At 44.2% G+C, this 23,689-nt stretch overlaps 3 protein-coding genes across 3 annotated transcripts; 2 read left to right on the top strand and 1 right to left on the bottom strand.

Annotated features, from left to right (window-relative positions):
- Positions 1-450: 450 nt before the first annotated feature.
- uts2r4 (urotensin-2 receptor 4) lies at positions 451-3,134 on the top strand. The gene has a single exon (XM_035637181.2). It carries the CDS (start codon positions 1,161-1,163, stop codon positions 2,235-2,237), a length of 1,077 nt encoding a protein of 358 aa, XP_035493074.1. The 5' UTR covers positions 451-1,160; the 3' UTR covers positions 2,238-3,134.
- Positions 3,135-3,152: 18 nt separating this feature from the next.
- lgals2b (lectin, galactoside-binding, soluble, 2b) lies at positions 3,153-6,225 on the bottom strand. Its single transcript, XM_035637182.2, has 4 exons — positions 6,099-6,225; positions 4,477-4,550; positions 4,170-4,341; positions 3,153-3,583 (listed from the first exon to the last, which is right to left on the bottom strand). Exons 1-4 carry the CDS (start codon positions 6,099-6,101, stop codon positions 3,437-3,439), a joined length of 396 nt encoding a protein of 131 aa, XP_035493075.1. The 5' UTR covers positions 6,102-6,225; the 3' UTR covers positions 3,153-3,436.
- Positions 6,226-7,776: 1,551 nt separating this feature from the next.
- gtpbp1l (GTP binding protein 1, like) lies at positions 7,777-20,663 on the top strand. The gene is made up of 14 exons (XM_035637180.2): positions 7,777-7,906; positions 8,231-8,424; positions 8,900-9,011; positions 10,754-10,934; positions 11,060-11,243; positions 12,315-12,479; positions 12,575-12,698; positions 13,253-13,367; positions 13,939-14,083; positions 14,859-15,041; positions 15,537-15,672; positions 15,755-15,933; positions 16,077-16,199; positions 18,240-20,663. Exons 2-14 carry the CDS (start codon positions 8,233-8,235, stop codon positions 18,351-18,353), a joined length of 1,953 nt encoding a protein of 650 aa, XP_035493073.2. The 5' UTR covers positions 7,777-7,906; positions 8,231-8,232; the 3' UTR covers positions 18,354-20,663.
- The last annotated feature ends 3,026 nt before the right edge of the window (positions 20,664-23,689 follow it).

Below are 23,689 nucleotides of genomic sequence, written 5' to 3'. Positions count from 1 at the left end.
CGCTGGCAACTTGAAATGAATGCATCAAAAAACTTCTTAATACTGCGAACTATTGGAAAAATATTGTTCACATGAAGGGTAAAGTTTGTTGAAACACCCCTTGCAGTTCACAAAAGTTCTGACGACATTTTTTACCTTTTAAGATTAATGAAAATGAACTCCCTATTTATAAGAAATAATCTCAAAGTGCGCGTGCACCTGTGACAGTTGCCCCCAGTCAGTGATTTTCGGGGGGTTGTCTAAAACTACACCTTGGTGCACGATGAGGCCCGCCAAAGGAATACCTCATGAATCTATAGGCCCATGCTAGTTTTTCACCCTGGTGAGAAAGAGGTAGGACCGAGGGGAGAAGTGAAGGGCAGGGAGAGAGGACCGTGACCAGAGAGAACATAAGTCTTTTTTTAAAATCAAAACCGGGAGATGATCTGAGGCTGGGAGATTGGAGGGGTAACAAAAGTTCGTGGATCCGTGGACAGAAGATCTGCGGGGAAGCATCATGGAGGATTTGTGTTAAACGAAGGATCTTAGAGGAAAGAAGACGGGATATTTGCCATCTACTCGAGACGCCATGCTGTCGTTTTTCCCTGTCACATTGAAATGGATATTATGAATGTTCCGTCGCAAGGCGAGACTCTCCGGAGATGTCAGTGGCCGAAGTCCGCTCTGGAACTGTGGGAGCTCATTATGAGCCATTTTGAACAGTCTGTCCAGTTGAAAGGCCGAGTCCTGACTCACCGTGTTGCCCCTCTGCTCCCAGATGTCCCCTGTCAGATCCACGTCGGCCCGACACCCACCGGAGAAAAACCGTGCACTGTGAGAAACTGAGAGAATCTTTTAAATCTCTCCTGGAGGCCTTATCGCGATTTGAGAGACGTATGGGATCATGAGCATGTGGAGGACCTATATTATTGGGGGATAAGCCACAGGCAGATCAATAGTCATTGCTCAACTCTATCTGCTGCCTTGTAACTACTGTTCCTTGATGTTTTCTCTTGAACAACTAGATCTAACAAATCAAACAACCCCAATTTGACTGTTCCATTCAGCTGCCATCTTCGTACTGTGCTTCATCTGACAGCGTGATATGCTCGTGAGCCTTTTTCCGATTTCACGAGCCAACCGTCAAAGAACTGTACACGTCGGACCCTGACCATTCTGCAATGAACTGCACCCCTAACGCCACCGTCACGCCACAGCTGGGACTTGTCCTGAGCCCTGAGGCTGGAGATGGCGCGTCCCAGGACAGTGGTGGCGGCGGCGCCGGCGCCGGCGGGAGACTGTGGGTGACGTCGCTGCTCGGCGCCACACTGATAATCATGTGCGTCATGGGCGTGGCAGGCAACACGTACACACTCATCATCACGCGCTCGGCGGCCCTGCGCCGAACGGGCTCCATGTACGTCTACATCGTCAACTTGGCCCTGGCCGACCTGCTCTACCTCTCCACCATCCCCTTCGTGGTCTGCACCTACTTCGCCCACGACTGGCTGTTCGGTGAGGCCGGCTGCCGCATCCTGCTGAGCCTCGACCTCCTCACCATGCACGCCAGCGTCTTCATCCTGGTTGCCATGAGCCTGGAGCGCTACCGCGCCGTGGCGAGGCCCTTCAGCGCGCACAGGTCCCCGTCCCGCCAACGGCGGCTGGCGGCGGGGATCATCTGGGGGTTGGCTTTCGTGCTGACGCTTCCCATGATGGTGATGATCCGACTCAGCGAGGGCAAACCCACTGCGGCGGGTTTGGTCAAGAGGATCTGCTTCCCCACGTGGACCCCTGAGGCCTTCAAGGCTTATATCACCGTCCTGTTTTGCACGAGCGTTCTGGTGCCGGGATTGGTCATCGTCGGGCTGTATGTCGAGCTAGCCAGGCGTTACTGGGCCGCGCAGGCGAGCTTGGGGGGTGGCAGCCGCTCAGCGCGGAGGAAAGGGCTCAAACAAAAGGTCATATCGATGATCTTTAGCATCGTGGTGGCTTACTGGGCCTGTTTCCTACCGTTCTGGGGATGGCAGCTCGGCAAACTGTTCTCTCCGGAGTCCCTCAACGCCTTGTCTCCGGCTGCTCACAACTACGTGAACTTCTTTGTCACGTGCCTGACCTACGGCAACAGCTGCATAAACCCATTCCTTTACACACTTCTGACCCGGAACTACAAAGATTACTTGGCCCAGAAGGGTCACTCGGTTGGGTCAAGCAGGGCCGACCCCTGCTCGGCGGTGACCACGCCCCTGCAGGACATTTAGTGGGGAAATAAACGATTTCTGAGCATAAACACTCAAGTTAGACATTTTGTCAATCACCCTTTTTGCTCTACTTTTTTGTATGAAACGTAAAAATGTCCCATATGTGACATACATGCAGTCTGTAGTCGGACTCTATCAACTTTATGAATGTTCGAAACATATGTTGTGTGATTTTTTACACATGTTAAGGAATCAGAGACATTCAGCTCAGCAGGTGGATGTTTGCTGACATGACAGTCTGACTTGCACGCGTCTTCAGGTTGAAGGGTAAGGAGCGCAAATGTAATGGATTTCTGTTCTTTATGTTATAATGACTCTGACGATGTAATCCATACAAATTAGTTTGGAATACTTGGATTTAAATGTTGAGTTCATTTTCAAACTAAAAAAGTTTCAAATTACAGATGAAGAAGTTGAAAATTGGGGATTTTCAAATGCACTTAAGGAATTTTTTAACTTTTTTTAAGGAATACAGATCAGAAGAACCATAATAATCAAATTCACAATAGAATAGAACAATATAATCAAATGTAAAGAAGTGTTTCAATTTTTTTCCTCTACTTTCCTATTTGATGTACACATACACACACACACACACACACACACACAGACACACACATATATATATATATATATTTCATCATCCCTCTAGGGAATGTCGTTGCATCGTGCCACATTCCTCAGCCTCGGGCCACGGCTCTTTTGAGTCCTCCTGTAAATTGTCCCTGTAAGAATGTTTCTCATCTCACCTCCGTCATATATTGTCTTTTCAGAAACTGCTCAGATCTAGATTGTGTTTGCGCTGCATGGATGTTGCATGAAATGTAAATCGCTCACACACATCAGTTGCAGATTAAAGTGTAAACATACAGTGTCCTGTGTCAGAGAGTGAGAGACGAGGAGATGAAGAAGAGATTTTTTTTCCTTCACAGCATTTATTACAGTAATAAACCCGGAGAGTGACGAGACGTCAAAGAGACACAGCTCAGGGACATGTGCTGTGTCTCCCTCTCTGGGCCATTTCCTCTTACTACAACATCAGCACTCCACTGTGTGCGGGTACATTTCCGGTGTAATATTTCCCATAAGCCTCAACGGGAGAGTAAAAAGATGGATGATCAGGCCTGGGCTCAGTGATGTAGGAGAGACTCCAAACGGTGGACGGGTCAAGAGTCAAGGGGTCAGGACGAGGCGGACCTCTACTTGATCTTGATGCCGATGATCCTCGCGTCGCCGCTGACGTCGAAGTACTTGTACTTGACGTCTCCCAGGCGGTTGGGGAAGTTGGTCATGGAGCCGTCGGGGAGCTTGATGTAGAACTGCTCGCTGTTGAAGTTGATGTAGAACTGATGCGCGTGCGAGACGGGGGAGGGACAAAACACACGCACAATTATATATCGCACTGCTGCGCGTTGAGGAGAACAAACAGGTAGGACTCGCATGTAGGAAAGAAGGACTGGGGCGGAATAATACGCCAGGAGACACGGAGGTGAGACAATCTATCTTCGTCTGGGGGGGGGGCATTTAACTTTTACGAGCCTCCGTGAGTCTGTTGACCAAACAGTGCCACAGTCCACTAACAACCTCCCTGTGGTTTAAGACATGAGGACATTTGAGCTTGAGCCAAATGACCGGACAAAAAAATACAGCAAAAAATACTTTAATTTAATTAAAATGCTGTGTGAGTTATTATCACGCTCCCCAAGAACAGCTTCATGCCTCTGTCGTCTAAACACGATAAAACCTCAAGGCTTGACAACTTTGTCTCACGGACCAATCGCTGACCTCGACTGGACGTGTGTTTTCATTCGAATCAAGCAGATGTGGCTTTAACTTTACATCGGAGACAGTGAATAACATATTTATCCTTTTACATCAGAGGATTTGAAGATAATAGCGGTTTTAACTTAGTAGTTGAAGTTTCACACACACCTTGGATTCCTCCCCGCGCGAGAAGGGGAAGTTGCCGTCGCGGTGCTCGTCGCCCCAGCAACCCCCGGACAAGGAGTTGAAGACGAGGGTGTTGCTGTCCCCGCCGTAGTCGAAGCGGGGGTTGAAGTGCAGCGCCAGGTTGTCGGAGTCGTGGCCGATGTTGATGGAGAAGCTGCGTTTTGGGGGGGGGGCACGGGACGTTACAGTGCAGAGGTCAAGACCACGAGTGTACGTCAACAATGCGATCGAATGAGAGATTTTCAGTCTCAGCGCGTGATGAGTTTCTATCTCATGAGGGGAAATTTACCAGGTGCAGTCGTCCTTGGGTTTGACGCGGATCTTGAACTCCTGACCCTCCTTGAATGTCATGTCCTTGACTTTCTGTGAAGGGAAACGACAGAGAGGATTATGGGAGCTGCTCTGCAGGGGGGATGGATGGATGGATGATGTCATCAAATGAGATTAAAAAAAAAAAAATTGATTTAAAGCAAAACTCCGGCAGTGGTATCTGCATTTCACACGCCAGTGAGGGAACAAGTGAATTTACAGATTTTACATGACAGAATTTTTTAAGCTAATTTCCTGATTTGAACACATGAGCCCATTTTAACAGATTCTCTCGGTGGCGAAGTTCAAAGAGGAAGACAATTTCCTCGTTTTCCATGGACAAGTTTCATTTGTCATGTCACTTCTGCATTTAATTCAGCCACATCTAAACGACTGTTTGCACGGTGCGCCCTGGGAGAGGAGAATCGATAAGTTCTTCTTATCTTCCCCCGTTGATGATCAACCAGGGCGGAACAGTGTATACGCACGGCTGTAAAAAGGAGAGGAACAGCAAGGTGCCGTGTTTGTTCGTTATCATGCGGTCGTCATGCGGAGACAGTAAAACCATAAAGCCCCCACACAGGGACCTATACCGCCGCTATAGATCCTCGGTCGGACGGCAGGTATGGCCGCACCCCGCCACAGGATGCGTGAGCTTATATGAGGATTAAATAAAAACTCACCTTGACATACCTGACCTGTTCACCTGATCAATAAAACGACAAATGCCATTCTCAGGGGGCATCACCTGACCGTTACACATGACATCCAACATCCTGGCCCCTGTACACACCTGCACCTGCACCGCACCCATAGAGTCTGCAACACCCACAGCATAATCTCCCAAGTCATGACTTATCTGCCTATCTCACATCGGTACGAGTTTATCATTGACTAAACTGGGATATGTGTTGGATAATACTTAAGCTTATTGATCTTGGTTTGGTGATTTGAATCATTCTGCCAGAATATTACACCTGAAAATAACCAATTATTAATTTCTTTAGCAGGTTACCTGCGCTGAGATGAGTGGATATTTTGGATTACTTGCTCATTATTGGTTTTGGTGTACGCACTTTTATCAAAATCACATCAGGGCAGATGATAATAATCGAGGGATCTCTGTCCCCTGAATTAATGTTAACAAAATTATTGGTAAAAAAAACAACCATCATTAACAAAGAAATGTATAAAGGTCAATGTGGACTTAAAATGAAGCCACCAGCAGCTTTTACAAAACCCGGTGAATCTGTGTTAATGACGTTAAAGCACAAACCTATTAGACCTTTACTAATATCCAACCTGTAAATCTGAAATGTATAAATATGTGTTTGAAGATTGTGAAGTGCAGCCAAACTCTTGCACACAGCAATATGTACAGTATATCTCTTTATGATAACATTAAACACTAAAGCTAAATCATAAGTATTTACCCTTAAAGTTACAGATGATTTAAAAAAACAACAACATTCTTTTTCTGAGCTTTGCCTGTCGCTCTAACTGAGATAAGGATTGGAATGACACACTGACTGCAGATCTTTTTTTTCTTCCATGTGGCGACTGAAGAAATGTCCAATGAACGGACCTGTTCCCTCCACTTACCATCTTGGCCGTCTTCAGTGGGTTGTGCCGAGAGTAACGAAGTCGGCGGACAAGTGCGGGGTTTATATAGCTCTGGTTAACGTCCGGGGGCAGGGAGCAGCCAACAGAGGACCGGTTGTAAAAAAAAAGAGATCATTCACAGATGATGATATTTACCACTCTATGAATTTGTTCTGCCACGTCGCTGTTCTGCCTCATGTTACAGGATTTGGATAAAAGTGTGTAGGTGTAAATTCACCTTTCATAAAAAGACAAAACTCTAACAACTTGTATCTCACAAATAGACAGGTTTAATACATATATAGATATATATATCTATATATGTTGTTTTTTAATGGAAAAGCTTCATGAAGTCATGAACAAATTGGTTGCTCATTTACTCTCTGATAATGTTTAGCATTTCTAAGGATTTCTGATGAATACTGATTTCGATAAACATGTATTTTGGTTTTTCAGAGGGATATTTTAGTTCAACACCGTATGTGACCTTTTTTTTATTACATGTTGCTGAGACATATCATATTTGCTGAGTCAGAAGAAGCAGTTATTCATTAGTTTGCATTTATCACTAATACTTTTACATCATGACTTTAAGACTTAACAATTTCAGTGACTCCATAACAAATAAATAAACACATGTAGAATAACAAAAAAAAATACCCATTACATTTGTTTGTGGTACAATTTTGAATGTTATTGGAATTTTGGCAACGCATATATGAATTGAGAACTGATCATAATTTGTGCAAATGGGTTTCATATTTACATTAGTAAAAGTCTACGAGGGGTCTAATATACTGTATGCAGAAAAGCATGTGTTTTGCAGAGAAATCCAAAAGTCCATAAATACTGTTACTTACGTAAAAGTACACTTTTTAAAATACTGTTACTTACATAAAAGTACAGTAGTAGTATTAATGTCAAAAGTAAAAGTACTTTGTGCACAACAGCTCTTTTCAGTGTTATATTATTACAGTATATCAAATAACTGTTTGAACTACCAATTTTTATACTACTGAGATTTTGATATTAGCGCTGCACCATATTATGTCAAAGTTTATTAAATACTCAAGAAAAAGTAACTAGTGTATTTCCATTTTCACTTTAATTCTGTTCAGGAGTAAATGTACTTAGTTATACATCCCATCACAGATCATATGCTTCAAACAAATAAACAAATAAAACAAGGAGAACAGGAAAAAGGAGGAAAGGGGAAAATGTCCAATATCATTATTAATTTTTAATCATTATTAGCCAACTTTTAAATCAAACCTTGACACCACATCAGAATACATTCTGCACTAAACTGTGGATGCTTTCAAAAAAATAATGCAATGATTATTTTTTTAATTTGTCACTTATTGGTATATATCATTATATGAGATATGGCTGGCAGAGTCTGTGCCTTCTTTTAAGTCACTTTTAAAAACCCATTTCTATAGACTTGCTTTTATCTGATGTCGTCTTTTATATTGTCTTTTAATATCTTTAAAAAAACGTATTATTGTTGGAATGCTGATTTTCATTGTCTGTGATTCATAAGTCTTTGTGAAAGCACTGTGAAGCTACTTGTGAAAGGTGCTATATAAATAAAATTATTATTATTATTATTATTATTGTTATTATCGTTGGTAAAAATACTCTGACGTATTAAAGTCGGTGTGCGTCGACGGTGGGCGTGACTTGACGTGGAGCAAGCCAATCCCCTTTAGGCCGTTTTGTGATGGGCGTGTCAGAGATCCCACTGACCGTAAGCCAAGCCCGCATAAACAACCGAAGTTAGCTTGTCGGCTAGCTAGCAGCCTCCGGTACGCTTTCATTTAATATGCGATTTTAATTGGCTACTTCAGCTTCATTTAACCATTCACATGTTCAGAAGTTACAAAGTGAAGTTGACGCGTTGCAGTTGTGGCCAAATATCTGATGCACATGTTTTCCAATTTGAACAGTCTTACGTGTTACAACAGCAAGTTTGATATTGTGTTAGCATTAGCATTAGCCTGCTGTGATGATCAACCTTAACTTTCCGTCTTTGCTAGCGGCTAACGGTTAGCTTAGCAAGGGAGCTAAGTTGGTTTGTTTATGTATTGCTTTTGCTGATGTTGCAATTTCTTTTTTCTCTCTCTCTCTAGAAATGGCATCGGTATCGGCGACAGATGAAGCAGCGGAGTGCCCGGCCGCGACAGCCGCGGTGGAGTCCATAGTGCCCGCCTGCATGTTCGCACCCGACCGGGGGTGTGCGGACGACGCGGCCGAGGAGGAGGGCTTCGAGGACGGCGAGGGCGCCAACGGCGAGTCCGCGGATCATCTAGACTTGAGCAGTAAGGTGGGCCTCTCCCCTGAAAGTGCTTCTCGTGACGTGACGTTCCAGGCAGCCTCTTTGTAAATATTATTTCTAATGTTGTGTTGGTAACGTCTGCGTAATCCCACGTTGCACGTTTTAGCTGCACACGGTGCACGTCCGTGCAAGGCTGTGCAGCAACTGAAGGAAGTGACACGTATGTTGCTCTGCGTGCATGCAGCAGCTGGCAGGTTACATAGACCTGAAGTGTATAATTATACCTGATTATCCAGGGTATTTATAAAGCAACGTTGCATTTGTTCGCATACCGGCTTTGTCAAATCAAAAATCAAAAGTGAATTGACCGATTTGCAGAGAACGAAACCTTAAAAGTTTTCTTTGATGAATTGCTGGAGTTGTGACTTGTTTGCGCTCATTTTTTCTTTTTTAATTTTGTTTTTACAACTCTTCCTCTGTTGTTGTTGTCCGTCCCCGTCCCTCCTCCTCCTCACGTTCTCAGATGGTCCTCGTGAGTCCAACAGGGGAACAGTACGACTCATTAATCCGACACCTGCGCGAGCGGATAGACGAGGGCAGCGGCGAGACCATCTTCGTGGTTGGAATGGGCTCAGGTAGGATGAAAGAATGAAAACTCTCCTGGCACTTAACGGACGAGGTCCTCGGCTGAGTGAAAATTATTTTGTCATATTTAGGCTTTAAGACTAATGACAAACTCCGCACCCGCCCTTGTTCTCACTGTTACGTGTTGAGGAATTCCCGTCTATCCTCCCTAAGAAACCCTAAAGACGAGTCTTCTCAGGCACCAATCGAGGTCATCTCATCTATGGCAAGCCGAAAATAATTTGAGTGCAGCTGAAGTCTCTCTCGAGGTGTCATAGTCGCGGGGAGATGACGACACTACTCAAAGCTAAATACACTACAGAGACCAGGATGGGCAGACTGTCTTGGGACGGCGGACACTGTGAACGTGTTGATCTGTGCAGCGAACCAGAAGTCTCCTCAATATTGAGCTCTTATAATAAATACTTCTGCTCAAGATGTCCACGGTTTCCGTCTTCCTGAATCAGCATCCACGCCATCGATTGTTCCATTTCAACGGTGTTGGTTGGGCGTCACTAGAATCCCGAGGAAACATTCACATCATGTTATTTATATTGAAGATTTACTGATAACAACTACCAGATTATTTTACATCACTCATTTTCTGCTAAATCCAGTAACTATAGAACGAGATCCGCCAACTATTTAACTTTGGACATTCCCTGCATTCACACAAAAGATACAAAAAGATAATAAAGTAGATTTCGTTGCCCCAGCACTGGTTATAGACCAGTGCCCTCAGCACTGGTTATAGACCTCTTGTTAGACTCTTGTGGGTTTTGTCACTGCCTCTACAGTCCCAGCAAATACTATTTTATAATAAGAAGGGGGGAAAAATCCAATAAGTTGCGAAGTAGTGTTTAAATGTACTATTGATTTTTTTTCTCTCTCCATGACCAAGAACGAGATGTCAACTGTGTCAAAATGTGTGTCGCTAAGTAACCACCAGGGTGCAGTCGCAGCTGTCACTCGTGTCACTTCGTGGCTCCCGGGCAACTAAAACCCATTTGACTTGTTATTTAGTTTTTTCGTTCAGAGACTCTCTGCCCCAGGGCAGACGCATGAAGGGCTTTTGTTGACAACCAGAGTAATTTTTTTTTGCCTGTTACAGCAACATGTCTGACCCTCTCTGACCCCGACCCACCCCCTCCCCTGAGAGCATGTGTGAAAGGGTGTCGTTTTTTCCCCTGCTCAGCACAGGGACTGTCACAGGTTCAACAGTTCATGGATGGTGTGTTTGTCTGATCTGTGTGGCTGTTCCCCCCGCCCCCCCCCCCCCCCCCCCCAAGTCCTCCATAGTGAATTCTTTCAAAAGAAAAATTGATATTTACATTTTAAAGATACAGGTATTTTTATTTGCGTTTGTATTTGGATCCCCATTAGCATCACAGCATAAGCTAGAAGCTATTCTTCCTGGGGTCCTGCAGTTTATGTTGTGACGATGACATTAAACACAAACATTAGCCATAACATCACATTACACACACACTACACAAAATACAGCTCATGAATAGTTACAAAATATCAGCAGATGCAATTAATAAGAAGCTAAGAAAAACAGACCATTACACCACTCCGAATGAATCTATATCTAAAGAATTAGTGATGACAAAAAAGCCCATGTAATTGACTCAATACAATAATTAGTATAAGACACTGAACTTTTTTATTATGTTCTACATAATGCAACACGTGTCTCTTTCACCCTCCTGTTTCGTCTCACGCCTCCTCTCTCGCCGCCTCCTCCGTTCAGATGGAGGCGACTACGGTCTGGATGATAAGGACATGGACGCGTCTGTAGCCACGGTGCGGTCGCTGTGTGACCAGATCGAGGCCGACCTGATCCTGCTGCGGGAGAGGGCGGACACCGGCGGAAAGATCCGGGACTACCTCATCAGACGCCGTGTGGGCGAGCTGGACTTCCTGGAAGTCAGGTGAAGAGAAAAACAAAAGAGAAGGAGCACCCTCAGTCACTGGTAGAACATGTACAAGGTGCAGGCCTAGTGAAACACGTGTCTGCTTCACTCTTAACATCTACTCGTCTCCACCTCGTCTCCAGAGTGGCGGTTGTTGGGAACGTGGATGCAGGGAAGAGCACTCTGCTGGGGGTCCTGACCCACGGCGAGCTGGACAACGGCAGAGGCTTCGCTCGCCAGAAGCTCTTCAGACACAAACACGAGATGGAGAGCGGCAGGACCAGCAGCGTGGGCAACGACATCCTGGGCTTTGACCAGGAGGGACAGGTGAGCTTCTGCCCATCATCCGCGGGAGGCGTGACGTACCTAGGACAGCATTGCACTCCAATAGAAACTTTACTAACGTGAAGGAGGAAGCTGTCAGAGCAGGGCTTTATAATGCAGACGGATCAACATTTTCTGCACTAGAGTTGTTAGGATTCATGGAAACCTTTCACGGTCATTAAGTTGTCTGATTTCTACTGTGACTGCCTGTAATTAGTCTTTCACATTTCTGACAACTCTCCATAATTAAGTGAAGGGAATCTATTTTCTCAATTTTTTGGGGTCCTGAATCACTCACTCTCTGTCCGACTCTAATGGAGCCTTCACACACACACACACACACACACACACACACACACACACACACACACACACACACACACACACTCTGTTTGTGAGGGCTCCATTGGAGGAGCTACAGTTGAGGCCGTGTTCTTGGGCCAGTACCAGATAAAAGATCACAACATGATTGGTCGGACACTCTTCTTTGTGGGTTTTTCAATGGCGGTTGGCAACCAGCGCAACAGGCCTGTATCTGCACCTTCTGCTCCGGAGTTTTCCCTTTGTCCTCTGACAGTGGCAGATATTAAAATGTAGATGCATGAAAAGAGGTAGATGTAGCGATTATTTGATTGATTGAAGGTTTGGAAAGTTGTTGTTTGATGTTAAATGTCGTGTACAACGACTACTAACCCCTTACCCCAACCCTAACGTAACCAAATTAAATGCAGCATTTAAATGCTTTCAAAGAGTAAAATCAAAGAAAATATGTGAGTTGTGAAATGTTACATTTGTTGCCTGCCATCTTTGGAATTCCGGGAAACATGACAACACGCATGCACAAGCAGTGAACCAACGAACAAGCTCATTCTTATCGCACTCTCTGCCTCAGACATTCCTCCTTTTGAGGCGTAAACGCCGCTCATTCACTTCTAATGTGTCGACACCGGGCGTTGCCAAACTGCATTGTGGTTCCGACGGGGGGAAAAGTTATGAACTTTTCAAGCAGGACAATCGCACCGAGCATCAGGCATCGTCCACCATCCGAGCATTAAAGGTCTTGCGTTTCTCTAGGTGGTGAACAAGCCAGACAGCCACGGTGGCGGCCTCGACTGGACCACGATCTGCGAGAAGTCGTCAAAGATCATCACCTTCATCGACCTGGCCGGCCACGAGAAGTACCTCAAGACCACCGTCTTCGGCATGACGGGGCACATGCCGGACTTCTGCATGCTCATGGTGAGACAGAGAGAGAGGGTGGTTGTGCGTCTTTAGTTCTGTTTATATTTAATTTGCATCATATAATCCCCCCCCCCTGTCCCTTTTTACCGCAGGTTGGCAGTAACGCCGGCATTGTTGGCATGACCAAAGAGCACCTGGGTCTGGCACTGGCCCTGAACGTACCCGTGTTTGTCGTGGTCACCAAGATAGACATGTGTCCAGCCAACGTCTTGCAAGGTAACGAGACTACTGATACTGTATCGCTTATATAAATCCCTATACCTGCAGGGCTGCACATCTTTAATAACCAGCTTCACATCATTTTCTTCTAAAAGGCAGTTTGTATAAACCCCCCCCCCATCAAAAAAAAAACTCAGACACACTCGAGGCAGTGTGTGTGTAAAACTTAACACTTACTCACAATAAAAGCCTCTCAGGGAAATGGAAGGAATTGCTCCCTCGAGACTGCTGCAGGGTTTTTAATGTGGAACAAAAATGGAGAAAGAGTTTTGAGTTTGCATAAAAGTGCAAATTAAAAAAAGCAAAGCAAATGGGAGCAGTTGAGGAAACGGGAAGTCTCCTATAATATGATTTAATACGCCTTTAAAACAGGGGGATTGGAAATAAAAGGGGGGTTGTCTAATGAACGGCCGCCTTTGACCAGCGTCTTCATCGCGAACTCGTTAAACCCAACTCCTTGTGAAGTGCGTTCGCAGATGCTCTGATGTGATATTTTTATTAACTCAGGCAGTGGATTTTTTGTTTGTTTGTTTGTTTGTGTTCACCTGCAGAGACCCTCAAATTATTACAGAGGTTATTAAAGTCGCCGGGCTGCAGGAAAATCCCAGTGTTGGTCCAGAACAAGGACGACGTCATCGTCACAGCCTCCAACTTCAGCTCGGAGAGGTAAGAGGTTCTTTGCCTCACATTTGAGAGATTCTTGCTACTGCAGCCTCGGTTTGTGTTCTAGCTCATGAGACGAGAAGCACTTCCACTACAATTTGCCCCCTCTTCCACCCTGAGTTTCGTCAAGACGTCTCAAATCTCAAACTTTGGGTAAATATTCAGCGCCATTCCCTGAAACTAGTAGAGCTAAAACACTTTAGCTTCAGGGCATTTGAGCAGAGCAGATGATTGCTGACATTTGCGCTTGAAGTCCCAAAATCCATTTCCTTACATATATGTTTTTTGGGGCCCCTCTGGCTTTTATTGGATAAATGACAGTGTTGGGAAAAAATATTGAGAGAAGAAGGGAATGACTTAAGGTGAACTGTCCGGGGCCGTCTGGGAATCGAAACAGGGAAACGGCTGCCTGAGGGCATGTACGCCCCATTTAGTGCGTTAGTGCTTTGACCATTCGGCCATCGGGTCGCCCAGCTCTCTCTTTGACAGTTTGACGAAAAACAGAACAGAGTGCAATTTTTTTTCAATGTTCCTTCATTTGTTCAACGCCGCCTGTCCCCCTCTCTCTCCGCAGGATGTGTCCGATTTTCCAGATCTCAAATGTGACGGGCGAGAACATGGACCTGCTGAAGATGTTCTTGAACCTGCTGTCCTCCAGGACCACCTTCAGCAACGACGAGCCCGCGGAGTTCCAAATAGACGACACATACTCAGTACCGGTATGGGGGGAAAAAAGGCACAACTGCACTAGAGCTGCAACAGTCAATCGATTATATCAAAATTCTCAGTTTTCAGCTTCTTAAATGTGAATATTTTCTGGTTTCTTTGCTCCTCTGTGAAAGTAAACTGAATGTCTTTGGTGTGTGGACAAAACATCATCTTTGAGTTTGGGAAACGCAATCAACCTTTTCCCAATTTTCTGACATTTTATCGATCAAACTAATGTATTAATCGAAAAAATTAATCGACAGATTAATTGATAATGAAAATAATCGTTAGTTGCTGCCCTACTTACTTATATTTGTAAATATTAGTAAATTAGTAAATTAAACTGTTTCAACTTATGTTCAATTTCAAGTTTCAAATTGCCTTAGCAGTAAAAAAAATCATTTTGTGCATTTTGTGATTATTTTCTTAATCGATTAGTTGTTTGGTCCATAAAATGTCATAAACTTGTGAAAATGTCGATCGTCTTAACCAAATCCCAAGATGATGTTTTGTCCACACACCAAAGATATTCAGTTTACTGTAACAGAGGAGCAAAGAAACAAGAAAATATTCAAATTTAAGAAGCTGAAATCAGAGAATTTAGACTTTTTTTCCCATAAAAACTTTAACCGATTAATCCATATAGTAAAAATATTTGGCGATTGATTTAGAAATCAATTACTTCATCCTGTTGGAGGTGGATGAAGACTTTCTCTGTAGATGAAAACAGACAGTAGAAGCACCAGATGTTGACTTGACCTCCTGTTGATTTTTTTCTGTCGGCAGGGCGTGGGCACGGTCGTGTCGGGGACTACGTTACGAGGGATGATACGGCTCAACGACACGCTACTCTTAGGGCCGGACCCGCTCGGCATCTTCATCCCCATCGCTGTGAAATCCATCCACCGTAAGAGAATGCCCGTCAGAGAGGTGCGCGGCGGACAGACGGCGTCGTTCGCCCTCAAAAAGGTAGTTTGAAACAACCTCTATCGTATAACATTTAGTGCTCGTATCTACTACAAAAACAGCACAAAGACAACTTAAAATTAAGTTAAAGCTACAGTGTGTAATATTTAGAAGGTCACTCGACGTATTTGTAGAACACGACATTGCAGCGAGTAGTTTAGTCTCTTTTCGGAGGCCGTCGCTGCTCCTGAGCGCTCCGGAAGGGCGGTCTGCAACTTCACCACCAAGTGCCGCCAAATATCAAACAATGTAGCTTCAAGTTGTTAAGTACTTCTTAAAAAAAGGCGACTCTTTTGAAACTCTTCGATGTAATATGCACATAAATGAGCTTCCTAACTTTTGTAATCAGTTTTGTAATGCATGTAAATCCCAAAGCTTGGGAGCAGGTAGTCGTGTGTCTCTAATTCTTGTTTGGCCTAACTAACCCCCCCCCCCCACGCTTTTGTTCCTGCTGTTTTTTTATCCTCCTTCTTCCGTACTTTCTTTCCATCGGCTCAGATCAAACGTTCATCTATAAGGAAAGGAATGGTGATGGTCTCCCCAAAGCTGATGCCGCAGGCCACCTGGGAGTTTGAGGCGGAGATTCTGGTGCTGCACCACCCGACCACGATATCCCCGAGATACCAGGCCATGGGTCAGTAGTGACCTGTACCATCGAGTCCCTTTAACGCTGACATGCGTACGTCTTTGATTCAATGAGCTACTCTCTCTCTCAGTCCACTGTGGCAGCATCAGGCAGACGGCCACCATCCTGACGATGAATAAAGACTGTCTGAGGACGGGCGACAAGGCCTCGGTTCACTTCCGCTTCATCAAGACGCCCGAGTACATGCACTGCGACAAGAAGCTGGTGTTCAGGGAAGGACGCACCAAAGCTGTGGGCACCGTAACCAAGGTACGAAAGTTTTGTGGCGTATTCCGAAACACGTTAAGAGCAATTCGAAGACTAACGTGGTGGCTGGCGGCCATTCGATCCACTCGTCAATTCAAAAGTCACTGAACAACGTGGAACACTTTCCTGCGCTCGTGCGTCCGCAGCTCCTCCAGTCGGTGAACACCCTGGCAGCGAAGGCCCAGCAGGCCAAGATGCTGGCCAATAAGAAGCCTGAGGAGGCGGGATCGACAGCGCGGCCGCCTAGTCCCAACTCCGCACAGCTACCAGTGAGTAAATCCTGAAAAATAAGGGAGACGCGTTTCTGGTTTTAACAAGCTTTAAGTCACCTTATATGAGAAGAGAGTATGTAATAAAAACTTGTTTCTTAAGGTTAATTCCACCCGAAATAATAATAAGTCAAGGACGAGTCAATGTGTTGAGGATGATATAATTGATGCACTGAACAATGTACATTTTTGATCTCATATAGGTACTGTTCCTAACATACATTTAATAACATCCTGAATTTAACAGATAGATAATCTTCAGGACACAGTTTTGTAATCCTGCTTCAATTTGGATGAATTATTTTGTGCCACTGACTGAGAAGGAGGAAGTTAAGATCACCTTTTAAAAAAAAAAAGATACTTATTTCCTTTTCTTATGCTGCGTTCACACCAAAGAAAGCTACATTATCGTTTGGCCGCCGGATCATTTATATCTACTCTCGCGAGATTGACGTGGGTGAACGCGAACCGAGAGCATCCGCCCGTTCTCTGTCGGACGTCGGTGACTTTGTGTCGTCGCGTTTGGTGTGAACGCACCATTGCTCCTTTTGAACTTCTTTAAATCCACAAGTTAATTTCTCTTTCACTGTTTCCTCTCTCGCCCGTTCTGACATCTCCCCCCTGCCCCTGCCCCATAATATCCTGTTTTCATCTCCCCGTATGGTTTCCACCTCTCCCCCCTCACTATTATTTTTCCTTTCTGCTGTACTCACACTCTACATTCGACATCTTTTTCTGCTCCTGTTTTACTCCCTTTTCCTTCCACTGTAACACTTATTACTTCGATGCTGTTGTCCCGTTTTGCTTTTCCTTCCTTCCCTCTCTCCCTCCCTCCCTGTCTTGGCATGCTGCGTCAGACAGTGGCGGAGGAGGAGGAGGCTCTGTGTAAAGATGGCAACAAAGAAAACAAGGTAAAGAGACGTTTCTTGCAGACTGCGGCAGTCGAGTTCGGCTCTTCTCTCGTTGATTTCCACACTTTTTAAACTCCACAAACCATTGTTTCCTGAGCATGCAGCCGTCTCCCAGTACAATCTTCTCTGTCTATACGTGGAAGCTACTCGGCAAGGTGCAGTTGTTTCACTGCCGGTCACCGAGCAGCTTCACTTCCTGGCAATGGAGTGCAAAAGTAGAAGCCCAGTGATTTTATTGATTCAGAAACAGTCAATGTTTTTAAAGAGAGAGAAATTAACTGACTGTTACTCAGTCTAATTCAACTAATTTAGAGTCTTATCTGGCCATGAAATTCAATTTCAACAAGTAGTTTTGAAAGTTTGACTTAATAAAATGACTTACAATGGGCGATAATTTGAATTTTCATACTCTCTTGTCAATTGCCTCTTAAAAAAAACAAGTTGGGAATTTCCCAGTTCTCCTCATATTGTAATGGGCCCCCCCTACATGTGAGGAGGACCCCACTTGCTCATGTCACATGAAGTCATTACACTGTTATTAAATAGAATAATAACATGGATGGATGACATGGCAGCTCCCTAAATTGAAGCCAAAACATCTGGATCGCCCCCTGGTGGCTGGCTGCAATATAGGTCATAAACCGAAAGTCAAAAAGCATGTTGACATTTTTTCCCCCTCAAAGATGGTTTCTGTTATTTAAGGTAGTTTTTATCACGCTGACGGACGTTCAGTTGTTCATGTTTCTGATGAGTTTGGTGTCAATTAGGTATTTGACGCCGATCGATGATGTCATGATTGTCAGCTGAGATTGATTTAACTCCCAGATCAATGCTCTGCAGATTTTCGCTCCAAATTACTTCACCTGCTCAAGTATCCGGGATACTTTTTGGCTTCAGTTTTGTCCAGAGGGAGGAAGTGAAGACGTGTCGTCCATCTTTTTATACACTCATTGATATAAACCGCTGTGACTTCTCCTCACCTCATCTTTACCCTCTTAACCTTTCACGAGTGAGAGATCCGAACATCTGCACTGCTGTGGAGCAGCCAGCGTTATTTCCCCTCAGGATTTACCCTACACTTGATTTCCTGTAACACGCTGGCTCACCCCGTTCCCTCTCTGTCTCGCAGCTCAAGTCAGGAGGCGGAGGACGCAGGAGAGGCGGCCAGAGACATCGAGGGAAGGGCCTGAACGCCGCCACCATCCCCACGCCGGTGGCCGCCGGAGCAGCCGGCACAGCGTAAAAAAAATTCATATTTCATTTCCCCTCAGCACGTGTCATCTCGTTAAAGGGAGGAAAAGTGACTGCACGGCCCTCTGGTGGTTGTATTCAGACTCTTAACAGATTGTTCAGCAATTTTGAATCCGAGAGAGAGTGAAGTACGTTTTAAAAAGTTTTTATCGGGGTATTTTTTTCTTGTGGGCTGCTGGAGACGATCAAGTTTTCTTAGTGTTTTTTGAGTTTTATTGCAGTTAACTGCGTCATATAACATTTTATTTTGTAATACAAAAAGGTTTTCGGGGGAGCGTTCACCTTGTCTGTTGTTCATCAGAACTCGTTTTTTTGTAAAGCATTAACTGTTTGTTTTTGTCCCAGCGAGCAGAGGCATCAGTCACTTTCCCTGCCTTGACATTTTCCCAACCTTTCACACTGCTGCTCGTCCGTTCTTCCTCATTCTGCTTCCTTTCAGCCCAACTGTCATTAATCAATGCACCATTCCTGCGCGACGCCCGTCTACATACCGGTCACATCAGTCCTTTGAAAGGGACACTCGCTGAAAAAGGGTTATTTTTCTTCTAAAAAGCTTCTGACTGACAGTTCAAATCGACTAACAATGGAAATGGAAACTGATGCCAGACTTGACGGCCACACGTTTTGTCACATCTGCTAAATGATGTTTCACGCGTCTGCTGATACGTTTGTTCGCCGCGCCACCGTCGTTCAGGTTGGTAGCTAAAAGTTGTTTTTTCCCAAAAAATGAGAGATGGCGTCGGGTTAAATTTTGTGGCCACTTTAACGGAGAAGTTCCTGGGATCGTTGCCACTAATTGCACTAATGTTAACCAGGGGTTACCCGACAGGAACAGAAAAAAAAACGCCTCTCGTCCATTTTATACTAGACGTTTTTATATAAAACCCCTTTTCCAAGAGCCCCCGTGGAAGTTTTACTGGATCCGTGTAAGTAAAGTCAAGTGTCGATGTTTCTTGGTCACGTGTCACCGTGGCGCAGGTCCTCCTCACGTCACCATGCCAACTGGTGGGTTTTTTAGGTACACCTAGCTAAAAGCTAATGCAGGCTAATGCTACAGGGTGGTAATGACTTCTAGCTACATTTTTTTTGAGTGGTGCTGATTCAACTGCAAGAACATTGAAGGCTGCAGTTTGCTTTACTTGCATTATTTAATAGTTTGATTATTAGGCTGCATTGGCTTGAGCTAGACGTTCCTGATCAAGTGAAAACTGAGAATCTTAAACCAAGCAGGCGCGTGCACAACTTTCTTCCACGTCGATGAGGCTTGACCACCAAAAACAAACAAAGAGGCTGATCCACGAAAATGACTGAACCTGTATTTTCCTTTATTAGACTAAGTGGTGTTTCACACCTTAAATGTCAAAAGCCAAGTAAGAACATGTGTGAGTCCCAAAGCAAAGCATCAGGGGTCAAATACAGATTTGTAATCAAGACGCGGGAAGTCGATCGGAGATCATTTTTAATACGTTTAATACCAATAATCTACAGAATGTTTCAGTTTTGACTCTTTGGGAGTCGATCAGCCGGAGGAACAATGAGACGGAAACTTTGTGGCGTTTTTGTTAAAGGGGCAGTTATCGATTTTTTTTTAACCCCCCCCCCCCCCCCCCCCAAAATGGGACGTGCTAGCTCGTGGCGCCTTGACTCGGGTTTTGGCCTTTGTGGTTAGCACGTCGGTCTCACATAACAAAGGCTGCGGGTCTCCGGGCTCCGACCAATCGATCAACAACAACAACAACAAAGACGGAGACAAGTTTTCTCCAAAATCGCTTACTGCCCCTTTAAGGGTCTAAACGGAGCACAAGTTGAAAGTGCAAGTCATAAGTAAGCTAAGCTAACGTAAGCTATCAATCCCAATCAGAATAAACTAGATTAAGTTGCTACAGTTTATCGCCACCAATAACTACAACCTTTTCTTTTTCCACCGGTTACATCCAGTCGTTGGACCGCCCCTAGTTCAGAGTTTTAATATTGGGGATGAAACGTTGAAAGTTTGATGATTTCATCATCCTGGTCAGTCTCGAGTCTTTGACGCGCTTGAATTACCCATTTTATGATGATCACTGAAACTGCCGGAACACCCCCCCCCCCCCCCTTTTCTTTTTTCCCTTTGACTTGTTTTTTTCTTTCTTACTGTTAGTGCATGGGTTAACGTTTGAAGGGACACGTTTCGTGTGTATGTATGTACAAAAATGCAAGTTGTGCAGAAGAACTAAGGATGAAAAAAAAGATGCCATTTAAGTTAAGTGGTGCCAGTTTGTTGTTGTAAATCCTTTTAAATAAAGATGTTATAGAAAACTGACAAGTGGTTAATACTATTTTTTTTCTTTCCAGTGAAGCTGTTGGCAGAGGAGTGAGCTTTTTTTTTTCAGATGACACAATTGCTTTGGCAACATCCACATTCATTTAGTTCACATAGAGAAAGTGTTACTTTCCATTTCACTCAGATGCCGAGTTCGGAAATTTGTAGAGGCTCTCCGGGGACACGTACGGGTCCAAGATGTTCGCATCAATTAAAAGCAAAGAAAATGGGTTCTTGCCCGGAGAAGAAAAGTTTTCATTTTGATGCAAAGTGAACCTGAGAAGTTGGCTTTCTTTTACTTTCCTCGTCGCCTGAGGAAGTCCTTTAAGTTATTCTGCTGTCATGTTGGAAAAAGCTAAAGCTACATCAATTAACTCATCCCACTGCTACTGTAAAAGTCATTATGTCAAAATCAATCGGCCATAAATAAAGGTGTGATTTAACAGGTCACTCCTTTGCAATAATAGAGTCACAGGCCTCTCAACATCAATAACTAATGATGATAAACTTGATAGAGAACCGTAGTATTTTTTTTTTTAAATAAGTAAAGCTCCCAACTAAATAATCCTTAAAGTTCTTTGTTCGCCAAAATTGTAGAAAAATATGTAGTTAAAACTTCTGTACACTAGAATGTACTAAATTATAATTATATTTGAGAGTGCAGATTTCTTAACCACCAATACTTTTTCTCTTTGAATCAAATAATCTAACCTTGCCCAAATTTTTCCTCACATCGGCGTCACATGAATTAGTTCAAGCCACTTGAATCATAAATATATAGACCAGATATTAATACGTGTGAAAAAGTGGAAATCCTGACCTTGCTATTATAAAGGGTCACGGGTCTTTTTATAACATCAATTACCATTAACCCTTGATGCTAAACTATAGAAGATTTTTTACATGTGAAGCTCAAACAAAAAAATGCTTTTAAGTTCTTCATTCGCCATAATTGCAGGAAAATATGTGGTCAAAACATTTGTACAGTAGAATGTCACTCAGTAGAGCGCATATACCCTGCCAACAGTCCATTGTTAATCTGAGAGATCCGGATTCTTTCATTCAGAGCCGCATCAGATTGCACACACATACATATCAGTCCTCTAAATACACCCTAGTTCTTTAATCAAGATGTGTGGAATAGAAATTCCCCAAATTCTGCAATCTGCAAGTTCTGTCTTGGCCCATCACCAATTCTTCCACCAAGCGTCGTGGAAATCCGTTGAGTAGATTTTGCGTAATCCTGCAGACAAACAAACAAACGGGCGGGGGTCAAAACATAACCGCCTTGGATGAGGTGTGTCCCAAAACAACCCTATTTGAGGGAGAGTGCAGACTTAGTGCCACAGATTATATTTCTCCATGTATGAAATGGCATTGATTTGATTTTGGAGCACATTGGTTGACACGTTCTCTGGACCATCACCAACAGGAAGCTGTCGAGTCAGAAATTGCTTTTATTAAAAAACACAAACAACTTTTAAAATGTCTTTTTAAATGGCTTTGGGACACTTTGCATAGCCGCCTGCTCTCGGTGCAAAAGGCCGCCCGATCAGACGTGTCCAATAGTTCAGAGCTGAGTCGACCTTCCAGCCATAATTATCTTCAAAAAGCCGCAGGCCCTAAATACGGTGCGGTCTGTGACGACTGATTGCCTTGGTCGCGTTTCAATCAAAGTCTCCCTCTGCGAACCCGTCGGCTCGGTGTCGGCGCTTCACCTGTTCGCCGCCCAGATGGCGTGGAAATCGAAAATGGGAATGATATTTGGAAAAAGGGCTCGATGAACGTTAGAGGTGGAGCACTTTAAGGGTGGCGCTCTTAACGGTTTGTGAAAGTATTAAAAACAGTCACACACACACACACACACACACACACACTTTACCAACCTCAGACCTGAGCTGTCAGCAACTTTAGTTCATCTATAATTGTCTTATTTTTACATTTCATTTGATGCGGTTGATGCTCTTCATTCATGACGAACACTTAGTGCCGTGGAAGAATAAAAATTAATTGTCTGTGACAAACATTAGAGGCGGCTGATAATAGGGCGATGCCGTGAGCCGTAATTCGCTGACAACAGAACTAATAAAGTGTAATAAACAGGAACTATGAAAGTTAATTGTGGCTAAAGAAAAATATGGGATTTTTTTGGTCTTCTGTACCGCATTGCATTATATCTGAATCTTTATTTTCATTATTAAGGGACTAAAACTTGCGCGAAACCTTATATCGCCTGATTGCAATTTAAAGCTGCAGTGTGTAATATTTAGAAGAACTTATTCACAGGAATTGAATATATTGTCCATAACTATGTGTTCATATAGGAGTTAAATATAGTTCCATGAGGTGGACCCCACCTCCGTGTGAGCCTCCATGTTTCTACGTCGTGTTGAATACGGTTGTTGAACTAAACGCTCCAAAATACGTCGCATTCACGCTGAACTTTCACCGCTGGAGGAAACTAGTGGACGGACATAGAAAAAAGTAATGTTCACAAACAACGAAAGCACAAAACAAAAGCCACTGTCCGACACTTGCTTCACATGTTCGAAAAGGCGTGAGAAGAAGTAGAACTTCGTCATACCTTCAACTAACTGCGCTGTTCAAAGCACAATATTTCGTAGTAATGTAATATCTGCCTCTTTGGTTGATGGCACAGCCTCTGTGCTGAACACTTTCGAAACGTAATAAAACGCTTTCTTCATTCCCGCCGACAACAGATATCAGATCTGTGGAACAGCAGGGCAACATGCGATCATCCTCCTCCTCCTCCTCCTCTTCATCCTCCTCCTCTTCATCCTCCTCCTCCTCCTCCTCCTCCTCTTCTTCCTCCTCATCCTCCTCTTCCTCCTCCTCTTCATCCTCCTCCTCCTCCTCCTCCTCCTCTTCTTCCTCCTCTTCCTCCTCTTCTTCCTCCTCTTCCTCCTCCTCTTCATCCTCCTCCTCTTCATCCTCCTCCTCCTCTTCCTCCTCTTCATCCTCCTCTTCCTCCTCCTCTTCCTCCTCCTCAGATGAACCGGCAACTT

The sequence above is a fragment of the Scophthalmus maximus genome, chromosome 8 (assembly GCF_022379125.1).
Source record: "Scophthalmus maximus strain ysfricsl-2021 chromosome 8, ASM2237912v1, whole genome shotgun sequence".
Classification (NCBI taxonomy): Eukaryota; Metazoa; Chordata; class Actinopteri; order Pleuronectiformes; family Scophthalmidae; genus Scophthalmus; species Scophthalmus maximus.
This window is presented reverse-complemented; position numbering and strand designations above follow the sequence as displayed.

What these genes read in the sequence shown, in the direction of transcription:
- uts2r4 (XM_035637181.2), top strand. Translation starts at nt 1,161, where the DNA reads ATGAACTGCACCCCTAACGCCACCGTCACGCCACAGCTGGGACTTGTC.
- lgals2b (XM_035637182.2), bottom strand. An exon ending in CCCAAGGACGACTGCACCTG is followed by an intron (nt 4,342 to 4,476) that starts GTAAATTTCCCC and finishes CCCAAAACGCAG; the next exon opens with CTTCTCCATCAACATCGGCC. An exon ending in CGCGCGGGGAGGAATCCAAG is followed by an intron (nt 3,584 to 4,169) that starts GTGTGTGTGAAA and finishes CACGCGCATCAG; the next exon opens with TTCTACATCAACTTCAACAG.
- gtpbp1l (XM_035637180.2), top strand. Translation starts at nt 8,233, where the DNA reads ATGGCATCGGTATCGGCGACAGATGAAGCAGCGGAGTGCCCGGCCGCG. An exon ending in TCCAGCCAACGTCTTGCAAG is followed by an intron (nt 12,699 to 13,252) that starts GTAACGAGACTA and finishes GTTCACCTGCAG; the next exon opens with AGACCCTCAAATTATTACAG. An exon ending in CGTCGTTCGCCCTCAAAAAG is followed by an intron (nt 15,042 to 15,536) that starts GTAGTTTGAAAC and finishes CCATCGGCTCAG; the next exon opens with ATCAAACGTTCATCTATAAG.